Source organism: Podarcis erhardii, assembly GCF_964252035.2.
Source record: "Podarcis erhardii genome assembly, chromosome: 3".
Lineage (NCBI taxonomy): Eukaryota > Metazoa > Chordata > Lepidosauria > Squamata > Lacertidae > Podarcis > Podarcis erhardii.
The window spans coordinates 94,865,414-94,881,740 of record NC_138507.1 but is presented as its reverse complement, the minus strand read 5'-3'; the positions used below and the strand labels follow the sequence as shown (position 1 = coordinate 94,881,740).

The window sequence follows — 16,327 nt, the reverse complement described above, 5'->3', positions numbered from 1 at the left end:
AAAAAACAGGATGGAAAATGCTAGGTCCTAAAACCTAATTTAGTTTATGACAAACAGCAGCAGGATGCGTAAGTTGTATCTGTTTAAATAAATTCCACAACGTAAGCCAGCTGCTTGTTTTGAAGGAGGCATGTTGGAAAATGACTTATCTTTAATAAATGTTATTAAAAATAGGTCAAAGCTATTTGAGAATAATTCACACAAATCAAACTCTAACGTAAAACCAGTAGCCAGAGCACAAAACACTCCAGCAGCAATCTAAAATACTTTGCTGCAATTAAAGGTGCTTCATTGCACCTTCATATCAATTCCAATAACCTCTTGTCATCCAGCTTTTCTGCATGTACTTGTTGACCTCTATTTAAATCAGATAGAAAGAGTTCTTTGACGCAAGCAATGCGTTCTTTGAACTGACAAGACTAGTTATATTGTCTGCTAATTATTTTACGGTTACTTGTAATGAATTGATTACAGTATCTGATCGAGAATTCAACTTGATACTATTTCTTAGAGATGGCATGGCTATTTTCTGCTGAAAAAGCAGCACAGCTGAATAAGTGTCACAGGGAAGGCAGCCTTCCACCTTTACTAATGTTTTTAAAGACGTGGAGAGGCATCCTTTTCACATACTGCAATGGACATACATAGATGTCCCATAGCCTTGATGGAGGATGAATGGGTTATGAGAGCTGACCACAAAGGAAAAGATTCTGCAGTGACAGCTGCAATTAAATGAGCCAAGAGGTTAAAGTTTTTAAAGAACTATAGGCTCCACTACATGTCTTAAAACTGCAAGCATTATTCCCAAGGAATGTGATATTGATTTAACATTTGGCGTTTTTTGAGGTTGCAATTATTCTGAGACTCCTAAGAAACTCTCATGTTTTAGGTCAGTACAAACTGCTAATTCTGCAATCCCTGAATAAATTTGTGTTGCTCAATTGTGCCTTCACTTGCAAAAACAAAACTTGCAGCCTATTCTTACGAATGCTTCCTTGAAAGACAGCCACACCGTGTTCATTAAGGCTGTAAATATACATTGGATTCCAGTCTTGATCATGCTGCAGATTTCTTACCTTTCCCGAATCAAGTGCAGTCTGAAACTCTTCCATTGTATTGGCCACCACCATATGATTCTTTAGGTCATTAGAAGCTCTGAGAAAGAGTAGATATTCAGTCAACATAAGCTTTTACTTATTGTAAAAAGAAACTCTTTAACCACAGAGCCAGATCTTAAGAATGCATCTGAATTGCATCCCACTAATTACATTCCAGTTTTTGTCCACACAGCAGTCCAAACGATGGTTAGGAACATGCTTAGCTGCAGTCAAAGATGGGATATAAAAGTGCAATAGCCCAAAGTACAATGCAACTCATTCTGTGTGCCCAAGGTGACTTTGGGCTTCTGTGCTTCAAACGTTCAATGCACACCACACCTCTTTTGAAAATGAAGGGAATTTGTGACTGTGTTATATTCACAAGGCACAGTGAAGTCCTTATGCAGACCTAAAGTAGCTCTTGGGATACAAATTTAAGTCCTGTGATATCTTAGTGCAGGACAAGCATCTGGGACTAGAATCCACTTCCAAGAGAAGCTTGATTCCATTAATATAGAGTATGCCTTCTCTGGGTGTCAGGCCATAAAAACTGGTGGAAGAGCAAACTGAAAGTACAAGGGCTAGTATTCAGTTTAGATGGCATGAGTTTTTTTGTGAGAAAAGTCAGCATTAGCCAATAGAAAGGACTGTAACTTCTATACTGATGACCTTTTTTCCTAGCTGGTCAGGCAAAGCAATCTAAGAGAATTGGGGGGGGGGTGTGAATTGAAGATAGACAAATAATCAGTTCTAGAGTCACAGAAGGGAGGAGCTGCATTTTACCCCCTCCCCCTTTCTAGTCTTTTTTTTTTAGCCTCTTCATTGCTCCCGTTCGGGGGATTCACTCAACCATTCCCCACCCCACCAGCTCAAGCTATTGGGAAACTTTGAGATCATTGGTGAGGGTGATTCAGACAGCTCAGTTTGCCATGCATTCAGTGCAATCCAGGCAGGGTGGGTAAGTGAATGTTAAATCTAGTTGTGCCCTGATCCTCAGTTCATTTCCTCATTCCTTTGGAAACCCATGAAACGACAGACAGATGAATGAGACACACAGTATAAAGAAGCAAATGTGTCAGTTTGAAAACAGCCTCCCCCAAACTCAACCTGTCAAAAAGATTAGTCTGGATTTTGTCCAGAACACGTCTCAGCTGGTCCACTGCTTCATTTTCAGCAAAAGTCAGCTTCTCTCCTGTGTCTCGTCTAACAGCTACAAACTGATGATTTTTCATATCTCGTGGACCCACTTCAAGCCTGATTGGAACACCCTAAAAAAAAAAAAAGGCGGAGGCCATGAACAGAGCGTTTTATACACTTCTTTACATCTGTCTATCTTGCTTAAGTGGAACACAAAGCTATTTCAGGGAAGGAGCTACCCTGGGTTATAGTCAAGAAACTTACACCTGGCAAAAATGCAAATTATTCCACACTCCAGAATAATATAAAACAAATGTGTCACTTTAAACCAAATCTTTTAACTATGGTTTAAAGGTGAAGGCACCCACTGCAGGTATCACAGGTGCTTTATTCCTCTTCTGCTCCTGTTGCACTGCTAACGGCCAAGCCACGTTGCAGCTTAGCTTTACATCCAGGTTCGTGTTGTTTGTTTCCCCCAAACTACAAGTAGAAAGCCAAGAACAAACCTTCCAGACAGATCATGCTTTGCTTCAAGGAAAGCAAACTCTGACTCTGGGCTTGGATGCAAAGCTAAGCCAAACCAAACCAAGTTTCAGATCCCAGCAGCACAGTTTAGTGCAAGTATGGTTTAAAGTGACATGCAAACCAGACCAGTATTGATAGCATGTCTCCAATAAGATGACATCCTGAAAGTTTAGTTTACACTGCAAAAACTCTAGCTGTTACTCTTTCCCAGCCTAGAAGTAAGACAATGTGAGTGAGTCAATACTAAGAGGCTGGATACTGTATTACACAGGCACTCTTGAAGTAGATGAACTCATCAGAACTGGAAAATAAAGAACAGATGACATGTACTTAGGGGAAAGTTCATAAGAAGGAGGGTCTATTGTCGCTAATTGGTAACTCCCATTTTCCTTCTGCATATACTACTGAATGATGCATCCAAGCAAAGGCTGACAATGAGGAATGCATCAAAGGAGAACAGAACTGAACAACATTTACCTTAAGCTCCCAGTGATTGAATTTCCATCCAGGTGAATAGTTCTCTCTCAAGTCAACACGCGCACGGATATTGGCACTGAATAGCTGCTTACGGTATTCAGTACACTTTGCCATCAGGGCCTCCTTGTCTTCTTCCGAAAGCGAATTGGTGATTCCACAGGGAATAATCACAACCTGAGTGGTGATGAGTTAGGAGTGGTGATTGAGTTAGGAGCATTAACAAAAATGCTGTTTGCAAGAATTACAATATGTAGGCCCTAAACTTGTAGATTGCTCTTAAAACCATCAGTTTTGAAGCAAAAGGACTACTGAAGCAGTGCTGCAATAAAATCAACTGCATTAAAATTTTATAAATATACACTGAAACAGTGACCAAGCACTCAATGAGCAGAATTATTTATACATGTATTTATTGTATTGATTTATTTTATTGTTTCCCAGAACTAGGACTCAAGGCACTCACAAAAATTAAAATAAACACAGATAAAACACACACAGCTTAAAACATATAAAAGGTTGCTGTTTAAAAAGTAATTAAACTGGAAAAAAGAAACTGTGCCAACAGAAAAGGAATAGCAAGAGAAACTGTTAAGAGTATATTGAACTGACTAGATTAACAGAGGCAATTCGAGATCACATTAAACAGGAGTTTCAAAAAGCATGGGGGAAATGCAGAGAATACTTCACAAAACAGTGCCCTAAAATACATACCTGGACTTGTTTTGATTAATGTCTGCAGGAGACTTTGTGGATATTTAAGTTATAATTAGAAAAATCTTAGTAATTATTCATAAAGGACACAGTTTATAAGAATAAGGAGGCCAGATACAGGATAAAGGAAGTCTTTTATTTGGTTGTTTGTATTGTTGTATGTTATGTTCACTGTATGCTATGCTCACGTTTAATGTGTATTGGGGGGGTTGTGTTATGTTGTAAATAAAATTCCAATAAAAAAATAAAATTAAAAAATAAATAAAAAGCAATTAAACTACCTATGGAATTAAAACACATCTATTAAAACGCAGATGGGGAAAACAGTACAGCATACCATTAGGATACCTTTCCTTAAAAGCAGTTAGTTCCCAAAGAAAGTTTTCAGATGCTGCTAGAAGGACAAGGAGAGAGCAAACATAGCCTCCAGAGAGTTCCAAAGCCTGGGAGCAGCCACTGAGAAGGTCCTCTCCAAAATGCCCACCAAATGTCCCTGTGAGGAAGGCTGGACTCAGAGAAGTGCCTCCCCTGAAGATTTCAGAACCCAGGCAGCTTCATATGGCTCAGTCCTTCAGAATTAAGGGCCAGTAAATGTGTGTTGGAGCAAAAAGGTGTTGTCGATTGAGGGTGAAAACACCTAAGTAAAGGTGTCTGCCAGATCTCTCAGGAGGCTGTTTCATAATGCAGTAAGAATGCCCTCTTTCTGCTTGCCACCCAGTGGACAGAAGCAGGCTGCCGCAAGATTTCCCCATCCTCTCTCTATTTCCCTCCACATCTTAAAGATACAGTCAGAGGACATCAGCAGCTGCACAAGCATTAAGATTATTTGCCAGTCAACTCAGTGACTTGGAGCCAGAGTAAGTTAGTTGTGCTTAGGTCTTACGCAAATCTATGGGGCAATTTAGTCGTGACTTACACTTAAGTTTCCATTAAACTAATTTAATGGAATCTAAGTGTAACTATCTTAGTCTGGATTCAACACCCCACCACCACCACCATTCTAGAAAATAGGAGGGGAAAGAGAGATGAATTGGCACTAGCAAAAGGTTTGTATCAATGTGATTTTGCTCACCTGAACAGAAGCGACCCTGGGAGGTAGTACTAGACCCATGTTATCTCCATGAATCATGGTCATTACGCCAATGGTCCGCGTTGTGAGACCCCAAGAGTTCTGATAAGCAAATTGCTTCTCTCCTGGTATCCTGGGATCTTCAAAGACAATCTCAAACATCTTTGAAAAATTCTGTCCCAAGTGATGAGAAGTTGCTCCCTAAAAAAGGCAATAATAAACAAAATTCAGATAACGTCTTCCTACATATTAATGAAGTATATAAAATGTTTTTATCAGAACATACCTGGATGCCTCGCCCACTGGCGGATATAAATGCCTCAATGGTAGTTGTATAATCTCCGCCTGCAAACTTCTCCTTTTCTGTCTTTCTTCCTTTCACAACAGGAATTGCCAGAAGCTCTTCATACACACGAGCATACAGATCAAGGATCTGTAATACCTGAGACAAGTAATAAAAAACAGTTTGTAGAAGTTTAGACTAAGCTATATGCCAAAAGTATTACTTAACCATTTGGTAGAATCATAGGAAAGCCAAGGATAAATATGAATGGCCTTCTCAAATCCTAATAATTTATGGCGGCTATCAAATAAAAAGTTAGCATTTACAGTTTAAAGCTCTAGCAATAACCACTGAATCCTATCCGACAACAGATAGTGGTTCTCGGACATGAAATTATCTGTCATTTGTAACTATGATAGTTCACTAGTTGTGTTATTTCATTTCTTGTCTGGGGGTTCACATAGTTAATGACACCCAATTTTGAAACATGTAGATTATTTGAGTGACAACAACAAGCCAATGAGATTCAAATTAATTCTTGTATATCACACCATGAGAAAACAATGTCCAACACAATTTAACACTGCATCTACTTTTCATATAATCTCTCTGTGTTATTAGCCTTTTCGAACATACTGAAGAAAAGAAGCTTCACTGTTTTCCCTCAATTATGCTGAAATAGGAAGTGGACTCTCTCCACCCAATGATACAACAATTCCAAATTTTCCTTGAATGGTGGATGGTGAAGAATGAAGTTCATTTAACTTAATCTGTGCACTGTACCTCTTCTGCTGCCTCTTCGTAAGTTGCAAACGCTGTGTGTCCCTCCTGCCACAGGAATTCACGAGTACGCAAGAAAGGCTGTGGATGTTTGAACTCCCAGCGCTGCAATACAAAACAAACAAAAAACAGAGTGTCATGAAAAGTTAAAGTTGTTGTCGTCATTAATGAGCTTGTTTTAAATGTATTATTTAGCATTGCTCAAAGTTCTATTTTTCAATGATGCATTATACTATATGAATTCAAAGGCATAGTGAGTTGTAAATAACTAAATGCAAAGGCTAAGGCTCCATCAGTACAAGAAACTTTCAACCCCTCTGCTCCCCCTAAATTTGTTCTGGAGTTTCCCAAACCCTCCAGATTAGATTTGGGGACGACATGGAGTTTGTGCCAGGGTTGGGTCCCAATGAACCTAGAGAGAGTTCTTGTGCTGGCTTCTGCTAGTGCTACCTAGATTTTACATATTGTTAAGAAACCTACTATTCACACAAAAGGAACCAGAGATTATTTTAACTGCCATTTGTTTTCAATATAAAAATGCTATATTCTCATATGCTGATTTCTATTATTTCTATGAAGATTGTAAATACCAGTAGACAAGGATAATTTGCATGATCACATATCCAGATACAGTGGTACCTCGGGTTAAGAACTTAATTCGTTCTGGAGGTCCGTTCTTAACCTGAAACTGTTCTTAACCTGAGGTACCACTTTAGCTAATGGGGCCTCCTGCTGCTGCTGCTGCTGCCGTGCAATTTCTGTTCTCATCCTGAAGCCAAGCTCTTAACCTGAGGTACTTATTTCTAGGTTAGCAGAGTCTGTAACCTGAAGCGTCTGTAACCTGAAGCATATGTAACCCGAGGTACCACTGTATATCGCAACGGCTGTCACAGTTCAGGCCTGTAGAGATTCCCAAAATGTGTGCACTACATACCACATTTTTTTCATTCAACATGGTGTTTGTTAAGATGTGGAAAGCAGCAATGAAGAAATATTCAGAGCATAAGATATGAATCAAATCCTTCAACACAAGAAGTGCCAGGTGAAAAAATATGGCAATTTCTCCCCACAAAGACTATACATTCTAACAATCCACAACTTAATTTAAAAAGCGGGTTTTGGTGATTGCTGATTGATTAATTGATTGATTGAGAATGAGCATATTGGGTAAAGCACAGCAAATATCCGGTATATCTTTCACTTACCACAACATTGCACCACTGATTAAGTTTGATGGGGAGATCCCTGTGTGATTGAACCCACTTTGCATAGGCAGGATACATTACTGCAAAAAAAGGAGAATATTTTCAGAAAGCACGTAGCTACTATGCTAACTATTGGTTTTGAAAACCTGATTTGTAAGAGTTTTTATTCCCATGCATAATAATACCTGTGTGAACTAAGGGTGACCTCCAGTGATGTCAGCCTATTTGCGCTTCCACTGGTGCAATGTGACTTGTCCTTCCTACCTTCCCCCTAGAACCCCCCAGTTTGCAAATTGGGGAGAAAGGAAAGGGAAATCCCATCCTATCTGCTGGCATGTTGCTGGATATTACCCTAAGTGTTAGGCTAATCCTTTATATTTAAAATTTAAATACATGAGAACATGTTGTTCATCTTGTTTCTTTCTTATTTTATTTATTGCATTTTATTCATTGCATTTATATCCCAGCTTTCCTTGAAGGAGCTCAAGGTGACGTGCACAGAAATCTTCACTACAACCCTGTGAGGTAGGATAGGCTAAGAGTGAGTGACATGGCCCAAGGTCGCTCAGTGAGCTTCACAGCTACAACTCTAACACCACGCTTCTTGATAACAAAAGACTTGATTTCTCCCCTACTCTACCTGCTTTCATTCATGAGTAGATGAACTTCAGTTATTACAAAAGCCAACATCACTAATTGATAGGAAAGAGGGACTATTTAGCTGTAGTATTTTATTTCAAATCTGTAAGACTGTACCTGTTTCACTAGTAGGACGTACAGCTATTGGTTCAGCCAGCTCTGTTTTGCCAGATCTTGTAACCCAGGCAACCTGAAATCAATGAATGTAAAAGTTTAGAAAATACTACTTTTTATAAATATATTTCATGTCATTCTTAATAACATGGTGGGTAAAATTTTGTTTTAAAAAAAATATTGTGACACATGTGAATTCTGTTTATCAATTGAAGCTCATAATTGTAAACTTAAATTCCATACATTATTATTAATAATGTGATATAAGATTACCTCCGGGGCAAAATCAGCAATGTGTGTCTTCTCCTTTTCCAACGCAGCCTGGGATACGAACATTGGAAAGTAGCAGTTTTCCACACCAAGTTTCTTGATTTCACCATCAAAAAACTCTTTGATGCTTTCCCAGATGGAAAAAGCCCAGGGACGGAGAATGTAACAGCCACTCACATCGTAGTATTCAATCATCTCTGATTTTGTGATCACCTTTTAAAGGAAATATCAAAGTTTCAGTGTCACGAAAATCGTGTTGTTGGCAGCAAGTTTTAAAAGTATCAAATAGAAATAAAATTGAACGCATGACTTTCAATGGAAATGAGCACTGAACATTCATGTACGAAAGGTGTTTATCTTTTATTAGAACCATAAATATCCAAATGCACCTATGTAGAGACTGGTTTGCATGTAACACTAAGGCAAGACATTGCTTAGAGCGAGTAAGCAAACATATGGATCTCAACAACTGTACCCTTTTCCTGTGGCTGCTGCACAGGCTGGGACTGAGCCATGGTTTGGTTTAGCATTAAATCTGATGCCAAGCAACCACTTTAGACAAGCCAGGAGCTACAACCAAGGTTCGTTCTTGATTGCAGTTTAGCTGCAAAAACTGTTCTTAAGAGTACATTATTTTGAAGACTGTGAAAGAGCACTCTCAGGTAAAACTCAAGATATACTTGCCTGAGAATACCAGTCAGATAGATTCTCTTCCTTCTTAGCCTCTAGCCCCAACCTGTCGTATATTAGAAAGATAGAAGCATAATCTTAGCCTCAAAAACAACCGCCATAATTAAGCAACAGCCCACTTTAAATATTTTGTTTTATTTCAAAAAACTGTTAAAACTATGCAGACATGAATTAAAATGTTTAAACATTTCAATGAATTTAAACAGGCAAATTTATTATATAACGGCAAGAGTCTTCAAGCTGACAAGCTCCCTCAAATAACAATACAATTAGTGGGGAAAGAGCATATTAAATGTGAAGGGGGAAAACCCCAGCGAGTGTTCTGGTAGCGAGGAGGACTGGAGCACCACTATGCCACCCTCTGCGCTGTGTCGCTGCTGCTCAGTGGGACCCGGATGGGGCACAGGAGCACTGAGCTGATGGTGCGAATCTAGCGCTACCTTGTCCTCACTTGATCCCAGCAAGCAGCCAGGAGGACAGGGCAGGAGTGGTGCCCTACCTCATTCTCCGCAACTGGGTAGTTCTCTTTTTGCTCTCATGGTGTCAGGAAAAATACATACTTATGAAAAGAAAAATCCCTTCCCCCTTTCACACTCGCTATTTCTTTCACCTGAAACATCTCCATGCTTTTGCCAGGGCAGCTTCCTATATACGATTCCTATAAGCCACAATTTTACTCAAAGACTCTCTCCCATGGACTACCACAACCCCCAAGTTACTTCTGCTACCAACTTAATTACGTCCATATTAGCTCCTTTTCCTTGGCTTTTGTTGTAGGCAGTCTGGACAAGGACTGTCTATTTTGTGTATTCTACCCAAAAGCTAGCAAACAAGTTGATAGTGATGTTGCAATAGTTAGAAGGCATCCAAGCCCAACAAAAGAACAGATTTATAACGTTTTAACGTAAAAACAACCCAGCAGGGTTGGGGTGTTGTTGTTTTTTGCCTTCATTATCTCCCTTATAGCACAATACCAATTTTAACACTACATTATTTCCTTTACCCTGCTGCCCAGACTATATTTTAAGTAGAAATTTCACCTGGTTTGTTTCTTAGGTCCCTGACCATCTCCTGGTCCATTTGAGGATAAGTTGCTGCCACCACTTTGGTCTTTCTGTGATTCTTTCTTTTGGCCCTCATTCTGCTTCTGTTGCTTATTTTGCTTCTCAGATTTGTTCTCTTTCTCTTTCTTCCTCTTGTCTTTGTCTTCTGCTCCGGTTGCAGAGACTGGTTTATAGTCTATTCCCGCCAGTGTCTTGTACTGCGCCTTCAATTGAAGCAGCTCTTGCACTGCAGCATCAATCTTATCCTTGGGGAGGACACCATTCCCATGGAAACACAGGTAACCAAAAAGAAATGAAATAATAGTTAGCTGCATAGAATAGGCAAGGTACAATAATTATACGTACTGGGGAAACTACAGAAAGCAGGCTGAAAGGGAGAACTTCAATGAAACTTCTGCAAGCCGTGATTAACTGTCATATCCGAACCAGCAAACTAAGATTGGAAAGCTAGTTTTCAATCCTGGTTTGCAAAGCTTGAACCAACTATGCTTTTCTTCTTTTGGCGTCACAGCAAAGTGCAGTTTGGGGAAAAACCACAGTCAATTACTAACCAAGGAGATTTCATGAGAGAGGTAAAAGCACCATTGTTTGGTGTTAGAACTAAAACATGTTTGAGACATCTGGCTTTGAGACATGCTTTGAGACATCTGGCGAGAGGCTATAATCAACATAAAAGCAACCCCCGAAGAGTCCCGAAAGTGGAATCCTCACATTCTGTAGCCAAAATATGTGTACTATTCCTTGTTAGGACATGTAACTCGGTAGTATGGAATATAATTCACAGAAAGTTCACACTCGGTGCACAACATCATCAGGAAACAGGATCACTGGTAGAGGTTTGCCCAGCATTTTTGAGAGCTGCTGACAGCTTGAGCAGACAATACCAGTCTACTGGACCACTGGTCTGATTTCATATTAGGCAACCAGAAAGGGAGGGGACAGCCAGACAGCCAGGCATAATGGTTAGTGCTGAACTCTGGGAGACCAGGGTCCAAATCCCTGCTTAGCCATGAAGCTCTCTGAGTGAACCTGGGCCAATGCTGTGGACATTTACTATGCAAACAGTAATATAATGATGAAGTAAGACTGAAACTAAAACCGAAGAAAGGCCTATGTAGTCTATCATTCTGTTCTCACAGTGGCCAATCAGACAGGCCTGCGAAGCAGGCTCCTTCCTCAATTAGGAATCCAGCAACTGATATTAAGAGGCATAAGGTCTTCAGCATTGTGCAAAACAACAATTATGTCAACATACAAAGTTTGCCTCATCTTGCAACAATCATATATATTTGTGGATTGCATTGAAAGATCACCAGGGGTCTGAAAATAGAAAAATAGAGGACAAATGTTGTCAGGAGCTGAAGTAAAGATGAGCACGTCAATGAAAGACAGGAGAAAAAAAACTGGAGCGGCTACTTCCCTCAAACTCCTTTTTCTGCCTTTGGCCAGAAGGTGGCGATAAATGCTCATGATACGCTTCCAAGTGAAAGGAGAATAGGCTGAATTAAGAGAGGATGCTTTTACATTTTACAAATGCTGCGGAATTCCAAATTTCTCCAGATGCATACCTGCAGAATACTTGACACTGAAAAGAGACCATCTTGCAACTGCAGGTCAGGATATTAGCATAAATTTTAAGTTAAAGGAAATGTGATGAGTACCCCAGGATCCACTCAAACACGTTAAACTGTTAATAAACAGTATTACCTTTTCTGCCTTCTCCGCTTTCAATTTCCGGACCTCTTCTCCTTGGAGAGCAACCTTGTTAAAGAGAGCTTTTGCTTCTGCAGAGTCAGGGCCACTGGTTTCTGTGCTTGCCAGCTGGTTTAAGGCATGTGCCTGAGGTGCTGGTAACTGTCCTGGCTTATAATCCTGACCAGTCTTTTCTTTATATTCCGCTTTTAGGGAAAGGAGGAGTTTTACAGCTTCATCCACTTTATCCTATGGGAAGTATTATTGGGAGGGCATTCATGTCACAAGTCCAAGAGTTATGCATGCATATACCTCTAGTTTCCTGCCTGCATATCCAAGGGTATGTTAACAACACTACATAGATTTGCAATAGATTTTATATTGGCAGATTCCTTTCTGCTCCTTTGCTCCCTCAAAATGGCCTTGTTTCCCCCACAATGGGATCCAGATATATGGAGAAAAGTATTAGCAGTTACTGAGAGTTGCATCCAATGCTGGCCAACAAAATTTTCACCTTCCTCTCCTACTCCCATTTGCCCCCAAAATCTGCTGCGGAGGATCTTCCAACCCTCTGGAACTGATTTTGAGGGTGTGCAGGGGCTGTACTGTCGCACAAGCAGAAGTGTGTTGCAGGAGTGAAACAACAGCACAATATACAACCTTGACTTCCTGGTCCCTTGAAAAAAACTTCTGCCAAAATCAGAATTATGCACAGCTGATGAACAGAGAAAAAACACAGATTTGAAACCACATGCATAATAAAACCACTATTCTACCTTGGACACCTTTTCGGCTTTGAGTCTCCGTACCAGTTCGCCTTGTTCAACTACTTTATTGTACAGAACGTTTCTGTCTACTGGGCTAGAAGATGTCAAACCATTGCAGGACAGAGGAGCAGGATCAGAAGCACAAGAGGACAGGGAGGAGGAAGAAGAGGAGGAGCAGGAGGAGGAAAGAGGAACTGCAGGTGGATGTCCAGGTTTATAATCTTGGCCTGTCTTTTGCTTATATTCTGCTTTTAGAGCAAGAAGCACTTTCACAGCAGCATCTATCTGATCCTGAAGCAGAGAGATAATATAAGAAACGTATCGGTTAAGAATGGAAAAGTTTAATGCAAAATTTTCCAATATGAAACTGAAGATTAAGTGGGCTAGTGCAAATGATAAAATGATCAATCTACAAATAAATTTAACTGTTAGCATTGATATCAAAGTTTTGTTCTGCTTGGACAAAAGAATCATCTGTCTTGCATGCAATAAGTGAAAATGGAGAGAAACCAAATATTGCGTAATACTTTGCAAAAGTAAAAATAAAAATACTGAAAAAAATAGAATACAATTTTTTAAATTTTGTGAATTGCTCAAGGACCTAATCATGCATCTTAAAAACATAATGTTCAGCACTCTTTCTGCCGTCATGGCCATTATACCTTTGCTGCTTTCTCTGACTTAAGTCTACGAACCACTTCGCCTTGTTCTGCCACTTTGCTGTAAAGAGCTTTGCAGACTACTGGACAGAGGGGCATGGAAGAAGGAAGAGCAGAAGGAGCTGAACTAGGAAGCAAACTCTTTGCTGGGTTTCCAGGTTTGTATTCCTGGCCTGTCTTTTGCTTATATTCCGCTTTCAGAGCTAAAAGCACTTTCACAGCAGCATCTATCTGATCCTACAACAGGAAGCGAAAGAACAGTTAAAAAGAGAGGAAAAGACAGAAAAGCATGTAGCAAAGTAGATACGATAGTTAGGATGCACACGATCAAGTTGACAAAAAGAAAAAATCAGTAAGAGGCTTATTAGAACCCATAAATCATCATATGCTCTTCACTTAATGAAGCTATTTGAATGTAACCAACAACTAAGGTTTTGCTTTGCATAGAGTGCTCCTTAACTGAAGTTTTATTTGTATTCTATGGGATGGATTCAGGTATGTAATAAGATGGGGTTCGTCAACCTGGGAAGGTAGCCCAGCTAGGAGAAGGGAGACTCTGATCCTAAACCTCTGCTGCCTTGCAGGGTATATCTGGGAGAAGAAAAGTCTAAGGAGTAAACCCTACACAAATCCAGAATGGAGTTCCTACGACAGATGGATGGCACCTTGTATGCCTCCTTTCAGCAACTCCTGCAGCCAATCTGGTGCCAAATGTATTGCTCTGCTTTCCTTTGGATCACATTAGTGCGGCAGAGAGGGAAGTCGCAAGGTGAATACACCAGAGCAGGAGAAGGGGGATTGTTCTTTTCTGGAGAGCTGCAATGCTTGTGCAGACGGAATGTTCGTCATAGTGCAACACTGATCTCCACCCCATCCAGAAAATTGGTGCAATATCCACTTTCACATAGTTCAGCAAAGATACCAGAGGGCCATTATTTTGGGGACATTAATGGGGGGGAATTAATCACTACCACTTTTAATTAATATTTTATCTTTTGACACTTCTACCATAGATGGTTTTTTTAAAAAAAAACCCTTTTCTCTCCTGTTTATCATCCCCAACTTCTCCTGTCCTCTTAAGGTTAGTGGTAGTCCTGCCCAAGGAGTTATTCTTTGTCTATCTACGTTTATAAATAACAGAAAAGACAGATCTATCATCCACCTGATAAAAGGTTGCAACGATCACTTCTCAATTCCTTCTTATCCAGGCTTATTCTTCAAACACTAACCTTGGGCACTTTTTCTGCTTTTAGCTTTCGAACCACTTCCCCTTGCTCAGCTACTTTATCATAAAGAGACTTGCTGTCTAGATGGGTGGCACTGGCAGCCTCACACTTGGAAGGCTGGGCCTGAACTGCAGCGACTGGAGGATTCCCAGGCTTGTAGTCTTGACCCGTCTTCTGCTTGTATTCTGCTTTCAAGGCTAGCAGCTGTTTCACGGCAGCATCAACTTCTTCCTTTGCTGCTTTCTTTGATTTCAATTCACGAACTGCATCTCCTTGGGCAGACACCTTGCTGTAAAGAGCCAAGTGGTCTTCGACTGAAGCAGGGGCTGCAGCATGAGAAGCGTCAGCCACAAGTGGAGCAGATCGTCCTTTCGGTGCAGTACCAGCCTTGGGGAAAAAGAACAAATACATGTCTTTACAATGAATCAAACTGGATGAAAGAGAATTAAAACACTACTGGTGGAAAAACTTGCCGTTTCAAGTAGAACCGCAGCAAAGTTGGTCAGGGCACTTCAATATGCAAAGACCTACTACAAATGTCTCTTTTATCCTCCACCCACCCAGAACAGGATAGCATCCAATGTTTGCAAAGGAGGAGAAGAACTGAAAATAAACTAAAATAAATCAACTTTGGTTAGCACAGGTGTTTCCCAAGTCTGATTACTAGTTCTGTGCTGTTTAAAACCTGGAACACTTTTATAGCAGTGTAGTTTGCCAAACACCTGACCATCTTCACTGCCCTCATCTGAACCCATCCCAATTTGTCTATATCCTTCTTCAAAGGCAGGGGTCAGCACTGGACACAGTACTCCAGATGAGGTGAGACCAGTACAGAATAAAGTGGAAGTGTTACTTCTTATGACTTGGCAACCATGGTTCTATTAAAGCAGCATAAAACTGAATCAGTCTTTTTGCAGTCAGGTAAGATTGCTGACTCATGTTCAGTTTCTGATGATGATGATTTATACGACAAGACTATAAACCTGGAGTTCTTTTTATATGTGCTGCTGTCAAGCCAGGTTTCCTCCTATCTACACCTGTTCTACAGTTATGCCAGGCATCCCAAACATCCTTCTGACGAACAATCAAAATACACTAGGTTTCCTTACCTCTTTCTTTGCAGTTTCTGCCTTGGTTTTCTCCTTAGATCCAGATGTTGGCATTTCTTTTGTATGCCCATCAGGGATATAAATCAAAATGCATGGGGCTTCTTTACAGCTGTATGGACTACAAAGATTACATCAATTGGTTTTTTCATGATTATCTCCCATTGATTGGCATAATATAGAAAATGTGAATACAACACTTCTAAAATACAAGCATCTAAATTCCAACGTGAGAGAGGGTTAAGTGTGAGCTCAATTTCCCTGCTACGTTAATGGGATATGTAACTTAGTCCTATGCATATTTACCAGGCAAATCTCCCATGGTTCAGTGGGACTTACTCCCAGGTAAAGGTGTGCTACAGTGCATCGGTTAGATCTATGTAGTTCTTTTCACACTGATTGTAATTTTATACATATCAAAAGAACATGTATTTGGATAAAAATAAATGCACATATGAAAATTGTAAAAATAGTAATACCCCCAGCTGGACAAACTTGTAATTTATTTCAGCATCAATATCTGCTTACTGTTTGTAGTCTTGCTGCTCTCCTAATGGTATCAGTCTAGCAAAATAGTAACTAATCTGAGGCATCCCCAAAGCTTTTGAACCTCTGATAAAACAGGTTTCTTATTTACAGCATTTTTTCAGTTATCTGCCATTTCACAAAGGGCCAAGTGCCATGGGAAGCCAGTATAAGAAGAGAAAATATGTGTCCATTGCCAAGGAAACCAGAATGATGCTCCTGTGCCCCAACCCAATTATGCTTAGTGGAGCAGCTGGGGCACAATGTGGATGAGATGTGAATCCTATTGAA

The 16,327-nt window shown here is 40.1% G+C and overlaps 1 protein-coding gene across 4 annotated transcripts in view; it reads right to left on the bottom strand.

The window, feature by feature from the left end:
• Positions 1-16,327, bottom strand: part of EPRS1 (glutamyl-prolyl-tRNA synthetase 1) — a 40,435-nt gene that overhangs the window by 2,169 nt on the left and 21,939 nt on the right. For 2 of the 4 annotated variants that reach the window (XM_081857769.1, XM_081857770.1), the window contains 16 exons: positions 15,515-15,632; positions 14,409-14,792; positions 13,183-13,416; positions 12,530-12,811; positions 11,769-12,002; positions 10,038-10,306; positions 8,992-9,043; positions 8,311-8,520; positions 8,041-8,113; positions 7,285-7,364; positions 6,083-6,184; positions 5,303-5,458; positions 5,020-5,217; positions 3,237-3,410; positions 2,205-2,365; positions 1,077-1,155 (listed from right to left, as the gene is read on the bottom strand). In XM_081857769.1, coding sequence (XP_081713895.1) covers positions 1,077-1,155; positions 2,205-2,365; positions 3,237-3,410; positions 5,020-5,217; positions 5,303-5,458; positions 6,083-6,184; positions 7,285-7,364; positions 8,041-8,113; positions 8,311-8,520; positions 8,992-9,043; positions 10,038-10,306; positions 11,769-12,002; positions 12,530-12,811; positions 13,183-13,416; positions 14,409-14,792; positions 15,515-15,632 — 2,806 coding nt within the window. The remainder of the gene's footprint in view (positions 1-1,076; positions 1,156-2,204; positions 2,366-3,236; positions 3,411-5,019; positions 5,218-5,302; positions 5,459-6,082; positions 6,185-7,284; positions 7,365-8,040; positions 8,114-8,310; positions 8,521-8,991; positions 9,044-10,037; positions 10,307-11,768; positions 12,003-12,529; positions 12,812-13,182; positions 13,417-14,408; positions 14,793-15,514; positions 15,633-16,327) is intronic. The other 2 variants (XM_081857771.1, XM_081857772.1) reach the window with 1 other exon arrangement.